The sequence below is a fragment of the Miniopterus schreibersii genome, assembly GCF_964146895.1.
Source record: "Miniopterus schreibersii genome assembly, chromosome: 1".
Classification (NCBI taxonomy): domain Eukaryota; kingdom Metazoa; phylum Chordata; class Mammalia; order Chiroptera; family Miniopteridae; genus Miniopterus; species Miniopterus schreibersii.
Window position 1 is genome coordinate 137,903,703 of NC_138101.1, and position 26,680 is coordinate 137,930,382.

Below are 26,680 nucleotides of genomic sequence, written 5' to 3' on the forward strand. Positions count from 1 at the left end.
TTCCATCTTTTCTCTTTCATTTCTTCGTGTTTTATTTAGATGTAAACACTTTCCAGTGCAGACAATTACAGTTAGTGTGACTAACCAGCAAAGGTTGAGATGGGAATATGGGCCACACAGAGGCCAGAGACACTGCGGAAGGCTTGCAGCTGTCCTGCTAGGGCCGTGGGGAAGCAGGTTGCTTTTTGGTGATGGGCTTATGTGTCTCCATCACTGGCCCCTGTGTAGTTAGCTGTTGTGCTGCTGGAAGGAAATAATCCTAACATCAGTATTGCTACCTCTTCCACCTACTGATTTCCTTGGATCATAAAGAGGCAGGCCTGTCATCTTTAAGATTTACATGTATGAGAAAATTTGTCACTTAACTTTAGTAAAAACTGCCATGTAATAAGCATTTTGGCTCCAGAAGCAGTCTTTTTTATTTAAGCATTCCTATAAGCAAACCATTTTCCTGATTTGAGCAATGGGTAGGATTCTTGAGCTTTAATATAATTTCTATGAGAACAAGACGTCTTAGCCAACAGGACTTTGCTCTCTTGGCCTTTGCTGATTCCATCAGCAACCTCTTACTTTTCACTGATTTTTACTAAAAATACTTCTTAAAGTAATACTCACTTGGTTGCCCCAAAATGCAGGCTCTATCTGTTCTTCACAAAACAGCTTGAATTGTAATCACATGTCCAGATCATTATTTGATATTGTTGACCCACAGGTCTGAGCATCTTAAAATTGTGTTTATAATTATATAAATGTATATGTATTTTATTTTACTTTTATTTTTGAGGGTACTAGAAATATCCCCATTTCCCCCCTTTTGCCCCCCTCTGCCCTGCTCCCACCCAACCCCAGGCTTTCACCAAACTATGATCCATGGAATAAGCCAGTCAGAGAAAGACAAATATCACATGATCTCACTCATATGTGGAATCTAATGAACAAAATTAACTGTTGAACAAACAGGTCCAGAGACAACGGAAGCATGGAACAGACTGACAGATCTGAGAGGGAAGGGGGACTGGGTGGTGGGGAGAGATTAACCAAAGAACTTATATGCATATGTATATGTATTTTTTTAAATCTGAGCATTTAATGTAAATTTTAAATCTGCCTGTAGACCCTCCCAAAATTCAAATAGTTCCACTGGTATTGACAGTGTATTTTACATTCAAATTAAAGGGGAATCCTGTAAGCTTTCAAAAAGGCCACTTTCAGGGACAGGCCTTACACCTAGTCTTACACTGTGGTTAACTCTAGTTTATCTTGTATCCACTTTTGTATGTCACCAGTTATCTTTGCTTTTGAGTAAATTACTGCAATGCATGGATGGTCACCTCAGTGTTTGCCATTTTAGAATGTGATCACTTCAATGCTAGGACCACAAGCCCTGTGTTACAGTGACAGGCACAGTTCCAGCCACCTCTGCAAAGCAGTAGAGAAGCCACAGTTTTATTTTCAAAATCGCTCTCCTTCGTTTTCCTCATTTTGGTATAATGCATGTTATACCAAAAGCAGTCTGTATCAAGAACTCTAAAAATGGTTTTCCTATTTTACCCATAACTCCACTTCTGAAATCTATCCTAAAGAAGTAATCTTAAACTCAGTGTTTATGGGCAATGATGTTACTTAGAGCCTGAATGATTCACTATAAGAATGAAGTGGAAAGGACTTAGTAAAGTCCCTGCAGGGGAGTTTTTAAGTGAACTAGGACACATCCACTTGATGAAATTTTATATGGCTATTAAACACAGTGCTTGTGAATTTTGTGAACTAATATGAGAAAGTGTGCATGATATGTGTAATAGAAAGAATAAGGTACACAGATTCCTCTACCAAATGAAAGTATATAAAAAATAACATATAAAGGCAACCGCCTTAAAATTATGGAAGGGTGTGTGTGATGCAGAGGCCGAGACACTAAAAAACAGGTACAAAAGTGTGAAATGGTAACTGTCCTGGTCGTGGTATCATAAGTGACGATTTTTTCTACTTTTTTTGTAAATGTTTTTCATGTTTGTTTATGTATGGTACCTTCATAATACTTTTTAGAGATTAATTGCTGTTCTCCTGATGATGAGTGCCCTTTCCCTTCAGATGCACAGGAGCTTCATGTTTGGGGCTGCCTGCCTAAGACTTCCTATCTCATACAGTCTACCTAGAGATCAGAGTCCTCATGAATGTTCCTTTTTAACACAACTTTTCTGTCTATTGCTTGAAACCCAGCCCTTCCAAACCAGTCTGAAAAATAAGTTTACACTAAAGTATAGTCTTCTTTGATAATGTTTTCTTGATATGTGTGTGTGTGTGTGTGTGTGTGTATACACGTACACACACATGCACACACACACATATGCATTTCTAAGGAGATCCTCTGGAATTAATGTCTTCTGTCCAAGGGAAGACTTTTAATGGCGATTTTCATAGAAACCACGGGAGGGATGTTTTTAAATAAATAAATGGATCGCTTAGCACCCTATAAATCAAATCATGCCCAATCCATCTATATTTAGGCCTAGTCATGAGTAGGTGATTAATGAACATTTTCATGCTAATGTTTCGCAGACGACGGCTGCGTCTATAACCACATAATCATCACAGTGGAAATTCTGATTCAGCTGTGATGTTTGATAGGAGGGATCTTTGAATAGTGCTTTAGATGATTCCGTGCAAAGGCTGTAGTCCGTAGCCCAGCTTTGCAAGTCTTTCCAAAAGTCCTAAAGCATGTTGGCATGTCCTCACTTGGCCCTGTCACTTCTGCTTAAATTTTTTCATGGAGAATACTCATGATTGTGGGACATTAAGGTGAATTTCATCTCAGGCAACCTCCCTCTGTGAAGTGAATCAGCGTCATGGGATTCCCCTGGGCTCAAGCTCCCTGGTGGGTTTATTTTTACACAACATTCCTCTGGGGAAAGAGGCACCCACTCCTGATTGGAGTTACCCCAGAGAACATCTTCTTGGGTAGAAGGATGTTCCTCATTTTGCTCTCATTTCCCCGGCTTAACTTTTTAAACAAGTGGCTGTAGAATCTGTCTCCACTTACCTTACCCGTCTCTGATTCGGTTTCCTGCCTCCACCCCTCACTCCCTGAAATTGCTTTTGAGATGACCAGTGACTTCCATGTTGCTAGACTCGGTGGTCACTTACCTTTCTTCCACTTGACCTTTCGACAGTATTGCGCGGAGCTGACTGCTCTCTCTTCCTTGCAATCCTGTTTCCTCTCAGGCCATGCAAGCCTATACTTCTCCTTCTCTGTTCACTTTCCATCCCTTTCTGGCCTCTCCTCCGCTGCTTGCACGCCTCAGGGTTTGTCCTGCAACCCCTTCTCTTCTTCAGCTACATTCTTTCCCTACCGATTCGTCTACTTTCATGGTTTTAAATACCAATTTTATGCCTGTGACTTCCTGATGTGTATTTCTATCCCAGCCATGCAGCATGACCTGCAGACTTTTGTATATAAGAGTGTCTGATTGACACCTCAGACTTACTCCGGGCTCCCCCCTTTACTCTGGTCAAGTCTCTAGTCAAATATCTTCACAGTGAAACTTTTCCCTACCACTTTATTTAAAATTACACAAGCCTTCTACTTCTGTGGCCTTACCTGACCTCTCCTCCCTAATCGGGGAAGTTCCGGTTCCTTTGGATCCAGTTTCTTGAATCTTGTTCCTTTGAGTGAAAATCTAGACACAGGACACTGTGGACCTGGGCAAGAAAGGAGGTCCGTGTCTGGTCATACTATTCCCATTTAACTTACCCCAGAAGATCCATGCATTCCCATAATGCTTTACTTTTACTCATTACATTTCGTCTTTCTGAAACTACTCCCCACCTTTTTAAATTCTCTTTGGCTGGCTGGCTGAGTCCCCCTTAACCTTTGCAGTTCAACTCATGTTATCTTTTCTGGAGAACCTTTCATGGCCACCAACCTCAACCTGAACTGGAAGCCCTTACCCAGTATCCCAGGACACTACACTATATTACAAATTGTCGTTTTCCTTGTCTCTCTCTTACTAGACTCTTATGAACATTTTTAGAGGAGAGATGACCAATAGGTCTGGTTAAATATTTTTAATATTTTCCCCAACATTTAGCACAGGGGCATAGTTCAGGTACTTAGTAAATACTTTGAACATATGGATATTTCTGTAACCCATAATTATTCGTAGTGGGGCTAGAAACCAACCTATCTGCTGTGATCTAAGAACAATTTATGCCAAAATCCCATCTCTGTAGAAAAATAAAGTTATCCATAAGATTCAAAGGAAAGGGGATTAGAGGAGTACATGGGAAGAGGCACATCTGCCTCCTTGTGAGGTATGTTTGTTCTGCACTGTTCCAAGCTCAGTGTAAAATTCAGCCCCTCATTTAGTGTTCACGGCCCACATTCACCACAGCAAGTGCTGTGAGTTCAGGAGGCTTTACTAAAGCTGTGGGGATGTCCCAGACACCATCCTTCTCCAAGTCCATTGTTCCTCTCTCTTGCTACCCTTATCTCTCTGTGTCCATCTCGTCTAAAAGAGATCAAAATCCTTCTTCCTCTGTTTTGAAAGACAACATCCATTCCCCTGAAGCCAGAATATTAGATACCACCCACCCAGGTCCTCATTTGGGAATGGTGGGATGCTTGACTGCATTTCCAATAACAACCATTCCCTTTCTAAGAATTCTGAATCTAGGGGTGTTAAGTCACAAGTGAAATGACTTCACATGTGTTAACAGAATGTAAATGGGAAGGGTAGGTGGATTGGAAGCACGAAGAGACACACAGTCCTCCCTAACCTGGGCTCAGTTCTCATGCTGCGATATGGGTGTCACCTTCAGCCAGTTTGGTAGTTCAAACCAACTTGAATGCCTGGGAATTTACGCAAAATCTATTTTAAACTTTACTTTTGGAGTATGATCTGAAGAGGGTTGAAGCCCTCTATTTTCTGGGACTAGTCCATGAATAGTTTTTGCCTCTATTTTCAAGAGACTGAAAGCAGAGCACTTCACCTGTCCCAAGTTGGAGGTTTTGTAGAATCTCTCAATGGAAAGCTGAAGGTGCTTGTCCCTGTTCCTGAAGAAGGGTGTAGAGTGAGCTAGTTACTTCTGTTTGTTCATATTGTTTCTGTTTTTGCTTTTTTTCCCTTGAATTTGGATGAACATTGATTTATAAGGGTTTTGCACAATTAATCCCCATGTGCATAGCTCAGAGCACAAGTGCAGCAAATACGTGTTCTTGGGAAGTCTAATTCCAAACTTCTCTTCACAGCAAGTGAGAAACAGATGGCGGTGGTGTGCAAGGAGTCGCCAAAGGAGTACCTCCAACCTTTCAAGGACAAACTACAAGAGTTCTTCCAGAAAGGTAGGGGAAGCTCTGAAATGTCCTTTATCCCACGCTCTTTCTCTCGGGGGCTGTGCCCCAGGCATCCTGGCTGACCACCGACAGCTTCAGTGATGCCATGAATCCATCTTCCCATGGTGGTGACATGCTCAATGTAGATGGAGTTGTCCTATAACTTTCATATCACCTTTCAAATCTGTTTGTGTGTTGTAAATTTTTAATATTCCTCCTGTTTTTGTAAACTTTGGGAAGAAGACTTTCTCTTTGTCTCTTCATAGAACCCAAGAGGATCCTCAGTACATGTTAACTGACAAACAGCATACATGCAAGGTGTATGCAGTTGTGCAGTTTAGATTTGCCATCAGCCTGGGCAGGCGGATGGCGATTATCTTCCTGGTTTTATGAGTGTAGGGACTTGGAAACTTGTGTTGTAAATGTTCCATTACTTTTCAGAAAGGAAAGTTGGGGTCCAATGAATGTCACACATTCAGTCGCTTGACACCCATCAGCCCTTTGGGGTTAGTAGATGGGAGTGATATGCGCGAGACCCAGTACTTCTATAGAGAGCTACTGAGTTACGCTTCTTCCTCCATGATTTTGGCAGGAGTTGGGAACTTTTTTTGATCACTGTTAGTGAATATGGAAGTTGAATACATTTTGGGTATTTCCTATTCTAATTTCTCAAATTCAGCTTAAGATGTGAAACAAAAGTAACTCTGGGTCACAACTTCCAGTTATAATACAAATAAGTCCTGGAGATGTAATATACAGCATGGTAACTATAGTTAATAATACCTTATTGTATATTTGAAAGTTGCTAAGAGAGTAGATCTTAATAGTCCTCATGTCCAGAAAAAAATTGCAACTGTGTGGTGATGGAATGTAAGCTGGACTTATTATGATGATCATTTCAAAATATGTACATATATGGAATCATTATGTTGTACACCTGAAACTAATATAATGTTGTATGCCAATTATAACTCAACAAGGAAAAAAATAAGTGTGGTGTAGTTAGAGGGAGCTTTTGTGTTTGCTAGAGAGCCAAAGGAAATGCATGGAGGGCCCTTTGGGGCTATATCAACATGCTGTTTCTGTTTATTAATAAGATCACATGATAGCACACCATCAAGAAAAAAACCATTAAGCAGGGTGAATCCATACAGTATGGCCAACAGAGTGAAGGGAATATGGGAAGGACATTAAGAATAACCTCAAATCATAGTTAAAATCAGCCAAAACAAAGCACAGAAAGACTCTAAATGAAAATTACGATTCTATAAAGAATGTTAAAATATGTACGTAAATACGAAAGGAATCTTAAACATGTACAGTATTGTGTGATGAAAAGAGCCATTATCGAAACAGCCGGTTACTATTATCTTATTACTTAACTGAGTTGGTCAGAACTCAATATAGAATCGTACTGTCGCACTGACCACATGTAGCTGTTGAGCAATTGAAATGAGGCTAATCCAATCTAAGATGTGTGCAAGGATAAAACACATAGCAGACTTCGAAGACTTAGTGCAAAACAACCACATATTTCATTTCTGATTTTTGTGTTGATGACATGATAACATGATAATATTTTTAAATATGTTGAGTTAAATACATAAAATGCCAATAGCAATTAACCTGTTTCTTTTAGTTTTTAAGCATGGCTACTGGAAAACTTAAATTTATATATGTGGTTCACATTATATTTCTATTGGAAAGTGCTAGTCTAGAAGACAGGGGCCCTTGACCTTTCTCATATCATTCTTTCATCTCCTCTTCACTTTTTGACTCTACCTTCAGTGTGAATCCTAGCTTACTAGAAAGCAGTTTCATAAGCTAGCCCCTCCCCACCTTTGCTCTGGGTTGGCCACTGTGTGGCTCTCAGATGGGGTGCTTAACTGAAGGAGATGCTAGCACCCAGCTTCATCAGACTACTCCTCTTTGGTTCAAGGGTGGATGGGGCTTGGCCAAGTTGCAGGATATACAAATGGAATATCTCTTGGCCACTATGGAGTTCTAACTAATAGTCCCTTTTCTTATGTTGATATTTTGCTGATTTCATAGAAAATGTAGAATTTTCCATCCACAATAAATATGCATTATTGTAATGCAAAGGATCAGGCCAACTGTCGTGCCAAGGACTATGCCAATTGTCGTGGCCACCGAGGGCCAGGGAGGTTCACTCTAGATCTGGGAGACAGTCTACAGAAAAACATGGAGCCGAAGAAGGATGAGATATTTACTTTATTCAGCTGATGGCCAGGCTGATGTACAGAGAAGCAAACTGTCTCCCCGGTGGCGGCCAGCCAGGCATACACACACATGAGGCACACTACAAACCCACAAAACCCGCACCTCTGAAAGTCCTGGGCCAGTCTTATAGCGCCCAGGACAAGAGTGGCTCTCAGCCAACATGGGTCAGACAATAGTCAGCTAACAGGGCATCTGTTATGAGTATGCTATATCACGTTTACATAACTGCGGCCTTCTGCCATGAGAAGGTGGCGAGAAAGCTAAGTGTTTTCACTTTCCCTACAATTATGCACCCTGGACAATCAGATTTTAGTGGCGATTATCATCCAGTTTAAGTATAGTATCTCATGTAATATGCCAGTCATCGTAAGAAACATCATTATTACAGGTACTACTATGAAAGAAAAATTGCTGGCAATTAAACCATGATGTGTCATAGATTATACAATGTATTGTAATATCAGAGATGCTAAAATATGAAAAGTCTGTCAATTTTGAAGTTGCTGGAGTATGGTACTATATAATTAGGCATGTACAATTAGAGAGCAGGAATGCCTAACACTTCTAGGTAAGTCAGGGAAGACTTTTGGCAAAGGAGATGTTTTGTTCAGATTTGGGGGGGAAAGACAATGACAATGATAACTAATGTCTGGTGAGTGCTGCTGTATGCCAGACGCTATGGGGAGATCTTTCATATTTAGTCCTCATGACAACCCTCTTAAGTAAGCACTATTGTCAGCCTGCTGTACAGATGAAGAAATTGAGGATAAGTCTGAGTGGTATTCCAGGCAGAGGTAAACACTGTGATTCCCAGGATGAAAGACATGATGTGTTCGGGGAATGGCGAGAGACTTGGTGTAGTTAGAACACAGGGCATATGGGAAAAGCACAAGACCAAAAAGGAGAGGGGAGTCACAATATGACTTGCTAAAGGATCTGAACTTTATCTTACAAGCAACAGAGAGCCTTTGAAAAATAGCATGTATGGGAGGTGGCATGGTCACGTTGGGTTTGTTTTGTTTTGGTGTGTGGAATCATTTTGCATTTTTGTTGTTAAAAATACATGATACCTAAGAGAAATATAAGGAAGACTTGGAGTAGTAAAAGACTGGAAGCCAATCCATCAAGCTCTTCTTCTGCACAGGCAAATGTAAGAACTTGAGCAAAAGCAATCAGAGTAAAAATAAGAAAGGAAGGGCCATTTATAAAGCTTTTAGTAGTTACAGGATTAGATAACCCATTGGAAGTACAAAAACTTGCAGGAAAATTTTGGGAGAAAAGGATACTTCTTTTTGCTTGGATAACTGGCTGGATACTCATGAGGAGAAGCAGATTTGGGATGGCATAAACTTTGGACACGTTGATTGCATATACATATGAGACACAGGTTGGGCTCATGGGAGAGCACTGGGTGAGACCTTAGCGGGCAGCGAGAAGGATGAGACGGCACAAAGAAAGGGTGCAGAGGGAGAAGTTCCTCAAGTATCAGAGTTTATCTGAGCACGGGTGTAATATAATAACTATAATTGAGAAAACATACTTCTTTCATAATATTTGGAAATTTGGCAGGAAGTGGCTACTTTTCTATTTAGGGGTCTTATCATCATAAAGTCTTAAGCAATTGTGTTCTTTGCGCCTGAGAAGTCACATGCGCACATTGTGACTCAGTTGATTCATGGTCAGACTAATTTTCACATGAGCCGCAATTCAGTTCTTCTAGCAATCGTGATGATTTAATCTTTCTTTTGTAAATCATATCCTATTGCCACATACAAGTGGAAGTGATGAGTTTATCCTTATGTCTTTTATCATCCTTCCCTACTCACAATGCCCTTAAATAGTTTTATTTGACAAAACTGTGGTACTTGCTCTTAATAATTTCTTTCCTGCGCAGAAGCGAAAGTAATTTTAATGGCGCCACTTTTCAGAGTTGCAGTCTCCACAGTGTCAGAGCCTTTTTCCTTACATGGTTTTCCTTTTCCACGGTAGGCTCTTGTTGACGCCAGTTTACAGCTCAGTGCAGAGTAGGTTTGTGCAGGCATCGTTTGAGCTCATGTTTTCCCACCCTCAGATCAAACATGCTCATAATGATATGGCCTTCAAAAATGTGATGCTCACATTAAACGTCCCCATAAACATGGCAGGGATCCTGTAATTGAAAGAAGGCGCAGAGCAACTGATTAGGTCCCAGGTATAGATCTTGTAGGTGGTCTTTTCATGCTGTTAAATTGGTCATTTGTATTTATAGCTTTGGCAGGGAGGGCTGAAACCTAAACTGGTGCTAATACCAGCACTCTCCCACACTTGGCCTTATCTCAGTCTCCATTAATTTTATGTGGCATCCATGAATGGAACCAAATCATACCGAATCTCAATGAGCCATGCTAGCCCTGGTTAATCAAACTGTCCCATAAGGTTCTTTAGCCAGATGAGATTAGAGATATTCTAAATGTCAAGAAACTGTTCTCTAGTAAGAAGTAAATAGATAAATTTACAAAACTAAAAAACAAGCAAAACAATAACTCTGATTTCCCACACTGAATGCAAAAAGAATTATCTAAATGGCTGAATAGTCCATGTCAGCTGGCACTATGCCTGTCTATCCTCCTGCACTTTCTCATCCCAACATCATAAAGGATCAGCCTGGCCCATGATAGGTGTTAATAATTAGTTGTTGAATTAGTGAACAAACAGCCTGAGTCTTGTAAAGCTCCTGGAGGGTATTTTTCTTTCCCTTTGTGATTTTTCCTTTTTCGAGTCTTTTAGAATTGGTAAGTCATGCCAGAATCTGGTGAGATGCATTTTTTGGTCTATAACACATGTCTGTGGCCAAACCTCCTTGGGTATCAAAACATTTATGTTATAGATATGCATAAGATACATTCTTAATAAACACTCAGCTCAGATTATATTGACAAAGGCCCTAATTGAACCTCTAAACTGTAGAATAAAAGCAGATTATTAGGTAATCTCTTCAACCCCTAGAATGTAGGAAGAAAACCATCTGAGTCAGCATATTCAAGCACTGGGTTACAGAGATCAGCAAAGATCCGTGACACAGACAGTGTGACCTAGGACAGGAAGTAATTCTTACATTCTTTGAACAGCTTGTGGAAGGAAGGACGGACTATGGCTGGGGGAAGGCACTCTCTGTGTGAGCTAAACCGGATTCTTGTGTCCCTCACTACCACTAAAGAAAGTGCTGGCAGGGAGGGCTCCAAATCACATCAGACAGCCAAGAATTATCTGCCGTGATTTCTCGGTCACTGAAGTAACAGAGCAGTAATCCTTGGAAGGTAGAGAAAGCTATCTCATCAGAGGTTTGTTAACTAGACTCTTATCTGAAAGAGTTAGTTTGAATCAGTTGTTTTTATTTGCTTTGTTTTCCCCCCAGAAATTTCTGCAAACAGCACGTATTCCTGCCCCCCTCAGAAATCAGTTTCTCTCTCTATCCCCTTCTCTTTCCCTCTCTCTCTTCCCCTCTCTCTTCCTCCTTCTCTTCTCCTCCAACTCCCCCCCCCCCTTAATATCTTTAATTTACTCAATTTTTCTATTTGGGCAAACATGCAGTAAGTTGTCAATTGAATAACTCTAGTTCTCTCTTTCTTTTTTTCTTTCTCTCCAATGAAAAGTTTTGCAAAAAGAATAAAAATGCCTAAATTATTTTTTGTATGTGTAATAGTGACATAAATACCTGAAAAAGGTAGCCCCCTTCTCAAAAAAAAATCTACAGATCAATCTCACTGTAGTTTTTGTTTGTTTGTTTTGTAATCCTCACCCAAGGATATGCTTTTTTATTGATTTTTAGAGAGAAAGGAAGGAAGAGGGAGGGAGAGAAAAACATAGATGTGAGAGTGAAACGCCCCGACTGGGGATTGAACTCACTGCAGTTTTAAAATTTTAAATTGAAAAGTACATTTCGCAACCAAATGGAGTTTATTCCCAGAACCTAAGAATAATGTGATATTAGGTAGTCTATTAATATAATTCATCATTATTAATAGACCTAACAAGAAAACTCATACCTTTACATGTAAACATATGTGAAAAAAAGGCACTTGACAAAATTCAACATCCACTCTTCCTTTTAAAAGCTCAATAAAACATTAAGTAACATAACTTTCTTAATATAATAAAAAATAAATATGTCACATTCCTAAATCTGTAACTCATATCATAGACAAAAGCTTAATCTACCTAATACATAAGACCTCTTGGACATCATTTTTAAAAAGACAAACATCCAATAGGAAGACAGGCAAATAATATAAACAGTGAAGAAGCTACTTTTTAAACATATTAAGTGATGCCACTCTCACAATAGAAATGCGAAATAAATTACATTGAAATTTCATTTTTTATCTTATAATATTGGCAAAATTACAAAAGTTTGATAACAAACTTATTGGCATTGCAATAGGGCAAACTCCACTGTTTATATTGCTTGTGAAACTATAAATTGTTACAATCCATATGGAGGTCAATTTAGCAATATCTATTAAAGTCACAAATGCATATGCCTTTTGACTTGGCAGTTCCACATCTAGATGCATACCCTCAGGTATGTTCCCACATGCAAAGTGATTTTTGTACCATGTTACTTATTGTGACATTGTTTGTAACAGCAAGCGATTGAAGACAACCTAAGTAACCGTCAATAATGAAATTGTCAAATTATGGTGCTTCCATATGGTGGAATTCTAAGCATCTATTTAAAAAAAAAAAGAATGAGGGAAGTCTGTGTATTGACAGAGAAGAATCTCTAAGATGTATTTTAAGTGGAAAAAAGCAAGGGTAAGAACAGTGAGTATATTATATTACCACTTAAGTAAAGAAGAAGGGAAAAAATGGTTACTACTTAATGAAAACCTCTGATGACAAATAATAAACTAACCTAGGGTTAATAGTCCACTGGTCTTTACCATACCAGCTCTGTAAGTTGTCTGTCCTGTTTAGTTGGGTATTTGCATTTTAAGCCTTAACTCTAATTTTTTGAAAGAAAGGCTTTGTCTTCTCTTTTTAAGCAAAGTCTCGGAACTACATGCAAGTGGAATACAGATGGAGGTGTTTGGATTTGAAGGGAAGGCAGGATAACTGTTATTAATTCTTACTGAGTCTTCTCTGGAGCAGCAGGTATGAAGACCCGTGTGTGGCAACCGTTCTAAGCTCATGAGACCAAGGTGCTTTAGTAGAACAGGGAATGTACCTTAAATTGATTTTTATAACTTGGAGTAAGATCTTTCACCATTTAGTATGACTAGAGCCCACCTCATGATGATATTGTTGGTGTTGATGTGATCCCTTTATTTCCCTTTCACGGTGGCAGAATCCAAGATCCTTTGAGATTCTGGAGCTGCAATTACAGTAACGCCTTTCTGAGGAGTAGAAACATCCCCAAGTAGAAGTAGGTGATGATGCCAAGTGAGGCAGGTTCTTTCTTTCTATGTATAGACCTTCTTGTCTACTTGTGAATTTCTCTTTCCATATTTCATCAGCTTGTTTTGGAAAAACTAGAAGTAGACTAAGTTGTGTTCCCCAGATGCAGGGTTTTAGTAACTTCTGAAGTTTAATTTCCGATACTGAGCCATAATTGCATTATTTAATCTTCCTATTATGACTGCATGTATACTTTTAGGTTAAATAGGGGTTTTTGGTTTTGCTTTTTAAGTATTCTGAATGTAGCAGGAAAAGCATGGTGCTTGAAGTTAGGAGACCTAGGTTTGAGCCCTACCTTCCCCACTGTCACTTCTCTGTGTGACTTTGGGCAGGTTTTAAAATTTCCCTGAGTCTTTTTTTTTTCTTGTCTATAAAGTGGAAATAGTAATATCTACTGCATAGTGTCATTATGAAGATTAAATGAGACAATATACATGTAAAACCATTATATAAACTATATAACACATATGTTATTTTCAGGGCATAATTATTATCACATCATCACCCTCCATGAGAGGCACCAACGGGTTAGAAATTTCCCATGAGTTTTCAGTTCAGACAGGGAGCTGGGAGGATCCCTCCTGACTTCAGCAGTTGACGCACAATGCATCATTTCATCTTTGCAGCAATCCTTTGAAGCTTATTTTGTGATTCCTGACTTTCCTGATTAGGGAACTGAGCCCGCAGATTTCAGTAATTCATGCAAGTCAGTGTGATTTCAGTCTCAATCTTGGTACTTGGTACCTTGGTAACCTGGAAAACCACTTATTTTTCTCTGTGTCCCAAGGCCTTTGAGGGTAACTAGAAATGAGTTTTTGCTCTCACCATCTAAATGAGAAAAATGGGAGAACAGCAGACACCCACCATAGCTTAACCCCAGGGACTCCCATTCCTGGAGTCCTGAGAGAGACTTCGCACCACCTTCCCCAACAGTAACAACGGAGAAGTTTCATGTATGCTTTGGAAATAACTGTGGTGACAAGTAGTTAAATGTTTTATGGAATCAGTATTGAGCTCCGAATTCTTGCATAATAGTTGTTTTCATGACAAATGGCTTCATAGAATCATTGGCTCAGCCATCACTTCCTCTTTGGATTCTTTACAACTATCATTGAGGCTTTAATCAGTGATTGACTGCAGTTGGTATCACATGACTCCTCTTTGAATTACTCAGTTCTTGTCTTCACGCTGGAAGAACTTAACACCTATACTGCCTTCTGGGAGTTATTTGCAGAGTATGGATTATGTAATACGTGGTTTTGCAGATAATGCACAACTCTGGAAAGACCTCTTTATTCTTTCAAATAATACAGGTCTGTTTCTTCTGCTGAGTTCATTTTGCTTTAGAAGAATTGTGGCCGCTCCAGCAGGAGCGCAGGGCTGAAGGAGATGATGTATGCGGAGCAGTGAGCACAGAGCCTGGCACTACATGTCAGCGGCTACTGCTGCTGCTAGATTCTCAGTCATTTTATCACAGTCTTATCAGATGGCTTAGAGGGTGGAGCTCAGAAAGTCAATCACAGAAGTGTTACTTTCCCTGAATAGCTGTGGTTCCAAATTCAAATGGCAAATACTAAATAATTATAGTGAAAGATCTTAGGTACTAGAAGGAAAATCACTTTCATCTTGTTCATCTCCCTTAAAAGTAAGTCAAAAGCAATGAATGTAAGCTGGATTTCCCTAGGACCTGAAGCTTCCTTTTTGTTATAATTTGCAGATCATCATGTATGTAATTCGAGTAAAACTCTGGTAGGCAGAGTTAGCATAAGTTAAAAGGAATCAGATATGCATGGAGCTTTTCAACAGGATTGTATTCTTCCACCATTAAAATATTTTATTTTGAAGTGTAATTTTAATTTCTGTATTTACATCTTTAATGATAAAAAGTGTTTACATAATTCCTTTAAAGAAGGCATGCCTTATGGATCTCAAGTCATGGCTGCCCAAATCAACAATATTACCACCTAGTGGCCGCTGAGTCAAACTGCAAGCGCATGATCCTTGGGACCCACAGCGTCAGAGTGGCTAAAAGCGATTAGAAGTGAGAGTAAACACCACTAAACGACTTCAACTACCATTGATAACTGTTAGTAACTAGAACATGCAGACTCTGCTTTCTTGCAGATGGGGGAATGATGAGACTTTGAAAGGTTGCAGGCTGAAACTAGAGAATGTGGTCAATTCCTTAATCCTTGTATTATTCTTTTGAATTGAAAAGAAATATAGCTCCCTTTAGCTATCAGTGTTTATATTTAAGTTTTCATTGATCTCTACTATTTATCTTCTGAAAATTTTTAAATGTGTATTTGAGTAGATCATAACTGTTTTCAACGGGGATAAACAATGAATGGTTTTTTCACTATAGGAAATAGGCAATGTCAGTTCACACCCTTTCATAAATTTAGCAAAATCTAAGTGCTTAGCTTCTTAAAGTACCGGTCCTTTATAGCACATCCTCACTTCACCTCAGAGCCTGGCAGGAGGACCTTTTTTATTTACCACTTTCTCTCTCCTCCTAGCATCTACTGACTTGTTGACATTCAAATTATTCATTGAAATGAATAAACCATCTGCCTACTGAGCTCATCGCACCATCCCAGTTTCCTGTTGAAATAAATGAAATGTGGAGTGAGAAATTATAATAATTCTAAGGGAGTGTAATATATTCAAGTTGGTAATGCAGAAATTCACTAAAAAAAGAAAAATCTGTTTGAAATTGTTATTCATCCCAGGAGGGCACTATATTCTTTCCTTAATGTCTTCCCTTCGGTTTCATGATTCTAGGATTAAGCCTAATTGCTAACATAATATTATGTGCGTGATCATCTGCCTTCGTAAACTTAAGCTTCCTCTGGCGTTGGTTCCCAGTTTGTAGTCATGGCTGTGGCATTAATTGTAGTCGGACTGAGCTTCATGTGGTGAAATAGGTTCCAACATGTTGACCGCAACTGATGGAGCTCCATAGTCCTGGGTAAGATTCAAGGGATGGGTTTGGTATCTCTTTGAAATTGTTTTCTTAGTGTTCTGTTTTAGTCTCCTGGGAGACTCTGGTGAAAAGACGGCTGGCTTCAGGATTACACCAACCTGAGTTCAAATCCCTTCCCTAACTGTGTGACCTTGGGAAATTTAATTCATCTAAATAAGGCTGAGTTCTCTCACCTCAGAGAAAGAGAGAATCACATCAATACCTTAAGATTGTTTTGATAATCAAATCAGCTAGCGTATGTCAGCCACCTACTACAAGAGCTAACGTAATCATAGGCATAAATAGCTGTTCTCTGCTTTCCCTTTACCCTCCTCTTATGTTCCCCCTGTGCTTTGGTGTGACTTACATTTCTTAAGCAAAGTCAGATTTAGTTCCACCTAAGATAGTTTGTTGATCATGGGTCCTTCTTTTGCCATACTAGCACAGATCTAGCTGTTTAAACTGTTGATTACATATTAATTAAGTCTTACTATGATCTAGAGATTGTACTACTTGCTCTTGATATAATAGTGAGCAAGAGGAACAGTCTTTGCCCCTGTAATTTTTTCCAGTAGAGATTATAGCTTGTTGGCATCAGGAATCCCTAGGGTATATTCCGGTTATGTGTTGCTACATAACCAACTTTGCAACTTGAAACAACTTATTACTCTCTCTTTCGGTTCTATGGGTTCACTAGACTCAACTGGGTGGTTCTTGCTTTGGGTTTCCCAAGAGGTTGGAGTCAGAAGGTGGTTGGATTTGGAATTATCTGAAAACTTCTTCATACATATACACAGGTCCTAGACTGGGATGGATGGCATAGGTGGGGACTGGCTGGACATCTCCTAATCTGTGTAGTCTCTCCATGTGGCTTGGGCTTCCCCACAGCATGGTTGCTATGGGGTATTCGACTTCTTACTAGTATCTGGCTCTTTCCAGAGCAAATCTCCACCCGCAAAAAAGGAAGTAGAAACTGTTAAAGGCTAGAGAAAAAAACATGGTATCACTTTTGGTCAAAGAAGTCACAAGCTGGTCAAGTTTCAAGAGAGTGGAACAATAGACTCCACGTCTCAGTGGAGAGCAGTGTATATGTACAGGGAAGGAAAGAATTGATGGTGGCCATCTGGGGGCAAGGTACCGCAGTGCGTAATTGATTGCTCCTCAGTTTCATGTCCCTTGATATCGAGACTCTTAACTTGTAGGTTCTGGCTTTTACTTGACTTAGTCCATTAAGATATGTAAACCTGACCATGAGTGCTTGCCCTAGGTAATGGGATCCATGTTGTCTTTAGGGATCAGATAAATAGCAAATGTGTTTGTTCGGTCCTTATAATGTCTTCAGGACAGATAGTGTTTCCAGGGAATGAGTTTTCATCATTCTTCTCAGTCTCTATCTAAAGAAAAGTTCCTTATTTGTGTGTTACTACATGACAAAAAACACCTTCAAAAAGAGTAGCCTCACAAACCCACCTTACCAAGTGGTTCATATGTTATGCACCTGTTTTAGCGCATGAGAACCATCAGCATCAGCCAGGATATTTTTCATGGGACTCAATATAAAGTCCAGTAGCTGCAGTTGCTACTTCGTTCCTTCAAAGATGTCCTCCTTGGAGTTGGACCCCTAACAAATCAGCCCCCAGAACTTAACACTTCATGCACTTGACAAGATGAAGGCTGCTCCCTCCTCTTCCCAGGGACAAACAGCCTTTAATAACCTTTTGATCTTCTCATTTTAAAAATGGTTCAGTGTGTTTAAAAAACAGCAACATAGAAGTCAACTTTACCAACATTGGCATGAGAAAAAAGAGAAAGTTTAAGCTGCAACAAACATTCTTATTGTCAGTATAAATAATCGATTTAAGGTTTGGATTTAACTATTTTTACAACTTTCAAAGGAGTAAATTATCAGAAAATTGACAAAATTAGGAACTAGAGTGTCTCCTTTATGTAGTTTAGCCTTCAATACAATTATTTTCTCTAAAGCCCAAGATAAGTTCCACGTACCCGTTCAGTGATTCCGACCTGCCACCTGGTCCCTCAGTGGCCAGGTGAGCAACACTTACTATGACAAGCTAAAGACCAAGTCCTGCTCCACTGTCAGAAAAGCATTTGCTGGCAAATTTTAATCTAATATGAGTCCATAGAGTCGAGTGTATTTTTTGCCCCAAGAGGGAAGGAATGTTTCCAAAACAGATTTCTGAAGACTCTTCTTAGCTACAGCAGGCGGTTGTGGTCGTGAGGGATCAGGGTATATTCTTTGTACTCATACGAGCTCTTTCCATGCTTGTCAGGGTTGTTGTAGCTGAAAGTCTTAAGTATGAGCTACTGAGGAACAGACAAAATAGATCTCACCAATTGCACGATGCGTAGATACACTCTAAAATGCTCTCTGGGATGGGGCCAAGGGAAGGGCCGATGGAATGTATAGATTTAAGCGTTACTTCTGTGTCGCATTGAAAATAATATTTTTCAATTGCTAGTTTATCTACCAGTTTTCTGTTCCTGGAAATACAAGTAAGAAATCAGAATCTGGAATTTATATTAAAGTTCATGAATTTTGATTAAACGTTCCAGGTGGATTGATTTGAAACACTATGTGTCTTAATTTAAAATAATGATATTGTTCCCTTGGATTTATGTAACTTCTTTTCATGGACATACTGCATTTTCTCTGAGATGAGAATATCATATCTTTGTGCGTGTGTCTATATATAATTTTTTTTCTCAAAAATATTAAATGGATAACATCCAAGAAGCATCTGAGGGAGGAGCAAGCTAGAAAAGTGGCCTAGATTGTTTCCCACAAACTGTGATTATCCAAACTCAGCTGAGATCAATGAGCTGTCAGGGAAAAGAAAAAAAAAACAATTCCAAGCAAATATATCTGAAGTAATGGCCAAAGGGATGGAGAAACCACTGAGTGGCTGAGCTGTGATAAATGGCGGTGGTTTGTTTGTTTTTGAATTTCGTTCCTCTGTGCAAGTTCCTCTCTGAGCAACAGTTTCTGTGTAATACAAACCTCTGGTACTGTGTGACACTCCTGTCTGTGGGTGTCTTCCAGAGATTGGGGGGAGGCTGGGGGCTGAGTGAGGAGTCATCGCTCCCTTTTAAACCACTGTTTCTCACACTGGTCCGACTTCACCACTTTTGCACATTCCTTCCAGCGCTCCAGTTATCCAAAATGACAGTCCGCTCAGGGCTCGGTATGAATGGGCCATGCGAACCTGGCACAGCTTCCTCTTGTGTTGGTCCTGTTCTCGTACATGCCACCTCCCTCCTGGGTCCTGTCCTCATCACCCCACGGCTCGCTCTACTACTGCCCGGACGACCACCTCTCCCCTTAAGCAGCCACCTTCGCCGTTGTGCTAAATAAACTAGCCAAGCCTCCGGATCCCTGTAATTGGACAGCACATGGAATCCCACATGACCTAAAATGCCTTTCAAACAGCTTTTAAAGCGAAATGGTTTTAATCATTTGCACACAGCTATCTGTCATGCTGTTGACTCCTTAGTGGTATTTTATGCTGCTGATACCAAATGCTCCCAGTCTTCTACTAGTGATCTGGGCAAAATGGAGCTGCCACCAGCTAGATATTCAAATAGTATCATAGCTCCTCCTAAGACTATGATAATCCTCAAGGTGACCTAATCCTCAGCACTCTCCAGAAGAGAGGTATCTCTTCTTCTTCCAGCTTTTCTCTGCCTCCCATTACCATAACTACTCCAATAGTAGAGTGTGAGCCACAGGGGCGCTCACCTAGGGCTGGGCCACAGCTGTGATAAGCGGGAAGCTGAGGTGATGGGTGAAGGGCGTGCTAGGCTGGAAATGCTGAATTTTGCCCACAACCTCAGGCTGTCACTCATCCCATCTGCTTTGGATTCCAGGGTGTGGTCCTCCTCCCTGGGAGGACTGATCCCTTCTCAGGCTTGATCAACACTAGTTTATTAAGTTTCTAGTATGTACTTCTCTCAGTGCTCAGAAGGCAAAACCTGAAATGTGTTTGGTTGACTTACCAATATAGGTCTCCCTCCCCTTAAGTAGAGTCTTCGGTGTACCCACAGAGAGTTCTGGATCATCAGAAGCAACCGTTTTTATTGTTTCCCACTTTGTAGCCATATTTCTGCACATTAGCGCAATAACTGTGGGCTGGGCAGTGCAGAGATAGCTTTTTATTTTTCAAGCCCATTCTAATTTTGAGGAAAAATCGGTCTTCAGTTCTGTTTCCAGGACTCGGATGGGCGCCAGGCATTACTGACTTACACGGTTAGCCAAGGGTGTAACTGAGAAGTCTGGATCTCTTGTCTCAAGAAACCAACCTTCTGATGTAGACAAAGAAAAAAATACATAAACTGGGTTAGGAGTTGCTAATCATCATTAACAACCATAGTCGTTTTATGGCTAGTGTCTCCTCACATATAGTGTCCTGCTTTGGAATCTGGAGGCATCCAGGCCGCGTCCTCAAGTAGCTCGCATTGCAGTTTAGGAGACCAGGAGGACACTAAAATGGTGAGCAGTTGCTGAGTGTCAAGTGAAGTCTGAAAGGGCCCAGAAGTTCACTTCAGCTGTCTTAGAAGCAGAAGCCTTGGAAGTTAGCTTGGTGTTGACACTATCCAGTTGATCCTTGGATCTTAGTATCTCAAAATTTCTGACCTCGGGGAGTGGGGCTGTAGGTGGACAGGATGCAGAAAGCAGTGTACCTGATGCTACTCAGGGAAAGCCAGCTGCTCAAACCAGTCTCCGCTCAGCTCACTGGTCTCTGGCTTTGATCTGGAGTCTTGTTCCCAGGAGAATTCTGCCTGCTCCTCTCTATCACATATAACAGGCCGCCCCCACCCCCGAAGTTTGGTCCAATTTCAAGGGAAATGAACTGTTTGTCCAGTCACCATCTCTGGGGTGTGTAAACAAGCGGATGGGCAATTAGTGGCTCTGTCAGGGCCTTGGCCCACCGCTCCGCTTGCACAAATGGAGGCTCATCACTCATCTTTTGGACTATGGTCGTGCAAGCATGAGATAATGGGGGCTGCTTGGCTCTCGAGATTTCTTCATGCTGTTTAGATTCCAGTCTTCGTGTCAAAATCCTGTTGTTCAAGTATTTTTGGCAACAGCAACCACTGCCACTCCGCTCATTTGGGGGAAGAAAAAAAAAAGTTAGATTCTTTGCCTTGATTTTTTCCCCTCATTAAACCATTTCTTTTTTTTTTCTTTTTTTTTTTTTTTGTTTTTTAATGAGCAGGAAATAGGACTGAGACATAGAGATCTATAGGTAATATCTTTCCTTAATTAGCCAAATGCTGACAAGAGAGGTCACGCAGTTGAATACAGGTTTTTCTTTGCCCCTTGAAGCGGCCGTGTGTTGTACACACAGATGGGCCCCGGGACCGGGCTGGAGCCTCCCGGGCTGCTCAGCCGCCGTGGCCTTGTCAAACATGCAGTCGGTTCACTTACGACCCCAGGACCGCTGTGGTTCGTGTTTGCTTGAGCATTTCATCCTGGCCTGTGTGTTTCTTCTTGGATTCAAAATGTCCAGAGGCTCGGTGGAGGGCTCCCCCGATTTACTCTGCTTGAGTTGCACAGAGATCAGTCCCCGGTCCCTGTGCTCAGCATAAGCTAATGGCGCGGCGGTCCCTTTGTTCTTGCTTCAGACGTTGGCATCACTTCCTCAGGATTTTTTCTTTTTCTCCTTCTGCTTTTAATTTTCTTGTCCCTCTTACCTCTGTTTTCTCTGCCTTCTTTCATAGTTTTCTGTTTTCTCTCTGCTGCCCCCTCCCCCGCTTATGTGTTTGGTTTCTTGTAACATGCTCTCCAGATTCATTCTTCAGGAATTATAGTTGCCCCATGTCATTCCGACCATTTTGGTCTGTTTTTTCTCTCACCACTTTCTGCTTGCATTCATTCCTTTCCCACCCAGCCTCTTTCGCCTCCTATCACCTCTGAAGTTCTTCAGATTGGGGGTGTCTCTGTCACGCCGCACAGACGAGGCAAGAGCACTCGGTGACCCTTTCATTGTGACAGCTGTGCAGGTGGTCAACTTTCCCCCTCTTTGCCCTAGGACAGGCATCTGTCGATGGGCAAGGAAGCAGCAGAGAGCACATCCAGTTCTCTGCGACCAATTACAGCTCTTCTTTTTCAGTTGTCCATTCAGCACTTTTAGGCTCTCTACTGTGTGGGAGCCCTAAGGGAAAAAATGATGGGTTGGACACGAATTCTAGCCACAAGGACCCTCTAGCTCTGACACAAGGCCTTATTCCACCTTCCAGCAGCAGTTGATAGAGTCATTCAGCCCAGTCTTTAAAAAGCTCCTTCTCTGAGCTTTAGGCCAGCATTCTCTTCTGTTCTCTTTCTGGTTTCTGAACACTTCTCAGTCTTTAACGCTGGCACCTCATCTTCCTGATCTCTAAACTTTGGAGGGCTTCAGGACGCAGCCCATGGTTTCTTCCCTCTCTCGCTCTGCTCACTCACCAGGTGGTCTCGTCAGGGCTTTAAATAGCCACCTTTATTCGTATGACTCCCATATTTATATCTGTAGCCCATACCTCTCCTCTGGACCCCTGATCCGCATGTCCAGCTGCTTGTTTGGTGCCTTGGCTTGGGTGCCAAGCAAGCACCTCGGACTTGGTGTTCCAAACCAGACTGGTTTCCCCATTTCACCCTGTGGCCTTCACTCATCTGCTTCCCCCAGTGAACGGAGCTGCCATTCTTCAAGATGCTCAAGCCAAAAGTCTTGGAAACTCGCGCCTTTTTTAAAATCTTCAGTTCACAACCAATTCGTCAGCAAATCCTGTCACTCTTCCCTCATCATATATCCAGAACCCAACGCCTCCTCCTCACACCTCTTGCTACTGCGCTGATTTCAGGCCATCATCACTTCTCACTTGCACTGCTGGAATATCTTCTAACTGGTCTTTCTGCTTTTAGCTTTGCCCCTCAAGTCCTTTTAAATTTAATGTAAGGTTAGGTTACTCATTTTCTTAAAATCCTCCAAACACTCCCCATTTTAACCATAAAACTCAAAGTCCTTATGAAACCTGCAAGTCTCTATGTGATCCGACTCCAACAAGCTCACTGTCTTCAGTTTGTGCCTCTCCTGGCGTTGTTCTTTTATCACCTTGGCCTTCCCGCTGACCTTTGAGCCTCACCACCATATTTCCACTGTAGGAAGTAAACTGGCTCTTCCTCTGGTCAGAATCTGCTTTTCCCAGATGCTACATGGCTTGCTCCTGCACTTCATGCTGGTCCTTGCTGGAATATCAAAGAGAACAACCTGATAAAGTGATGCCTCTACAGACTCTATTCCCCTCTTCTCCTTTCCCTGCATTATGTAGCTTTTTACCACTTATCTCCATCAGACATACCATGTGTTTGTTTTATTGTTTTCTGTCTGCTCCCATAAAATGTATGTTTCTCAAGGTCAGAAATTCTGTTCTACTCCCTGCTTGCTGTGCCTGTAGACACTCAATGAATATTTTCGAATTCACGAACAAAAACAGCACCTTCAAGGAAATGCATGTAACTCAGAGGTAAGAGAAATCAGGAATGAAGGTGGATTATGAGCTGAGCACTGATGTATGGAATGTAAAAAATATTCCAAGGGAACTGAATTGACTCCACCTAGCATATACAAAGTGCAATAAATATATTTATTGCAGCTGGAGCATTATGTATCCATTGTCCCCGTTGCCCAGGAGGATAGAGCAGGACGCCAGGCAATTCTAGCTATGCTCCTGACCACTCTACCTAGGTGCATTTGTTTTGTTTAGATCAGATTTCTGATCGTCCCATGCGAGACCCATTAGAAGGTAACTAGGTGGCAGCCTGCTGATGGAACTGGGAGGTGTTCTTGGCACAACCATAGAATTGCTTTGGGGAGAGCGTGAGGAAGTAAATGTAGAGAGGCAGTGAAGATTGAGTCAATCAGTAGGGGCACTTTGTGGTCATATGGATATACTATAAAAACTAAAAATTTTTAAATGATACTCTATACCTGGATCAATCAGGAGCCTTCCGTCTACCTAAGTTCAACCCATCTTTAAATGCCACATGGAGTGCTTCATTCCACACTGGGCTTTCCTTCCATTGGACCCCTTTGGCACTTTACTTCTCTGAGCCTCTGTTTTATTGATAAAATTGAAGATATTGGGACCCCCAAAGGCCCCCATCCAGCTTCACCATTCTATATATCTATGGGTAGTAGGAAATAAAGTTGGAGAAATTTGAAAAGTAGTAAGAGATGGGAAAATATGTATAAATTGTGAAGAGTCTAGAATACTAAGCCAAAAGTTTGTATTTTATTCTATATGTAATAGAGAGCCATTGAAGATTTGAGTAGGAAAGTGATGTGATAAGGCCTGTAGAATAAAAAGATGATGCTGGGGGCAGGGAGGTCAATGACTAGAAGTGATCGTTTGAGAAGCCATGTAGTAATGTTAGGGAAAGGTGATGAAGATCTGAAGGATAGGGTGCATTTTTGTGGGGAAGGATATGAGAAGTTGAATGTGGATGACTTTACAGGGGCCAGGTCTCCAGGATTTAGGCATCCCACTGAATGCAAATGCCACAAAGACGGAGAACACCTCAGTTGTGTTCACTGCTACATATGTAATGGGTGCACACTATTTGCTGGTGGGTCAATAAGGGTAGTTAGATGTAGGAGAGTAGAAGCTGACGATGGCAGTGAGACCCCGAGCTTCAGTGACAGAAAGAATAGATTACCATTAAAAGAAAAAGTGAGTACTGGAAGATGAACATGTGTCGAAGAGCTCGACTTCATTCTGGAACATACTGGGACTATACCTGAACAATGTGTCCAGAAATAATGAATACTTGAGTCTAGCAGTCTGTGGTTGCTAAACTATAATGAGACTGAAAATGGAGAGAGAGCAGAGGAAGAAGAAAGCGATGAAGAGAGCAGAGGTGGGGTAGGATGGGTAGTACACCGTAAGAGAGAGAAAAAGATCTGAAGAAATGGGAGAAGGCCTAAGAGAGCCCAAGCACGAAAGCTAAGGGAAGGGGACCCCAGGGGCTGCTGTCAGCAGGGTTAAATATTGCAAAGAGGCTGGAGGACAGGAGTATCGAATGTCAACAAAAGCCCAATTATGCACATCGAGAGTGGATGCTGGCGATAAGAAGTGACCCTGGGGTCCCAGATTGCCAGCGCAATACCGAGGGTATCATGAGGAGGCTTCTGACCTCTGGGCCCAGGAAACAACGTTCAAATCCCATCCTTCCCTAATAGCGCCATAGCCACTCACTCCCGAGAATCCTGGTCAGCCCCGTGTTTGCATCTCAGGCCCAATGCTAGGAGACTGTCTTTCTACTCGTAGGGAGAAATAAATCTCAACGTATATTTTTACAACATGAAAGCATCTGTCTACTGTTACCGTTATTATCGATCCCGGGGGACAAATCATCCAAGTGGCCGTTTTGCCAGCGCGCTCTGACGCGGGGCTTAGGAGAGGAGTTGGGAAGGCACGAAGGGCCCGGGAGCATGGCCCCGCGTGGCGGATGCCCGCCGCAGCCTGTCACTCTCCCCCTGTCCCCAGAACACCCTGTCACAGCAGGACCTGTGTGTTTTTTACTGTCTCATGTGGCTTAATTGAAGCCCATTTGCCTTATGATCAGGATTTCTGAGGTGGAACAAAGCTTGAGACTTTCTTGTGGATGAACCATAATGAAGAGGCCAAGGGACACGTGCTTCACACAGTAGGGGTATTATCTTCACCAAACAAGGACCATCTTCCACTCACCGAGTGCACAGTTTGTGAGATGTATACAGTTTAGGTAGAAAAATGTGAGGAACTTGGTTCTGGGGAGAGAGCATCTGAGCGTTTATAGTCTTGAAACCAAAGCAAGGGGGGAAAGGGGTTGCTGAAGTAAAGCTAAGTTAGAGCATGAGTTACTGTTGCTTCAGTTACAATGAGTAGAGCCAGGGAAACAGGAGAAGATCTGAACATTACTACTCACCTAGAAACAAGAAAACTAGCAGAGAGCAGGACAGCACATATGAAGCTGTTTGCTTTTTATTTCCAGGAGCTTACAAGTTTTACTTTCTTCCTTCCCCTTTTGCACCAGACACACATTTACCACGGGGAATCCTCCCTGTCTGTGTCCCAAGGTTATCCGAGCACCAAGGTCACACTTTAGAAGGAAAGGTTATCAACTCAGGCCAATTTGAAAAAGGGCTCCCATGGAATTACCCATAACATCTATTTGAAAACAAAACCCTTGCAAACCATCACATCACGGAAATCACAGGCCGTGGTGAGAAAACTGCCAAGTGTTTTTGAGGTTGCAACTTAGACCACACACCAAAAAAAAATGTGTCTGCATCTCCAAGTGCCTGGTTTGGAAGCTGGAAGAATAGGGCATTGGACCAGGCTTCCTCACAGGATCTCCAGTACTTTCCCACTTCCGGTGGCAGAAACCTGGTTGGTGGTCCGCGCCAGGGAGGAAAGTGATATATCAGTTTGGAAGGGGAAAATAATTCTATGTTTACTTTTTAGAGTCATGATTTAGAAGAAAATAAACTCAAGTAAGGGATGCCTGTTATTTAAAGTCACTCCATTTTCATTTTGTCTGAATGATCTGCCTCCCTTGTGCCTGAGTGTCTGTGATTACATGGTCAGGACCTGATGTGCGTCCCCGGAAGGCTGTGCCACCCATGTGCCCTGCTGTCTCCTCTAGCCCCTCCCCTAGTCCTTTCCAGCTG

General features: G+C 41.5%; 1 protein-coding gene across 3 annotated transcripts in view; it reads left to right on the plus strand.

Annotated features, from left to right (window-relative positions):
* Nucleotides 1–26,680, plus strand: part of FMN1 (formin 1) — a gene marked incomplete at its 5' end in the record, with an annotated part of 348,552 nt that overhangs the window by 252,597 nt on the left and 69,275 nt on the right. For all 3 annotated transcript variants that reach the window (XM_081137909.1, XM_081137910.1, XM_081137911.1), the window contains one exon: nucleotides 5,249–5,341. In XM_081137909.1, coding sequence (XP_080994035.1) covers nucleotides 5,249–5,341 — 93 coding nt within the window. The remainder of the gene's footprint in view (nucleotides 1–5,248; nucleotides 5,342–26,680) is intronic.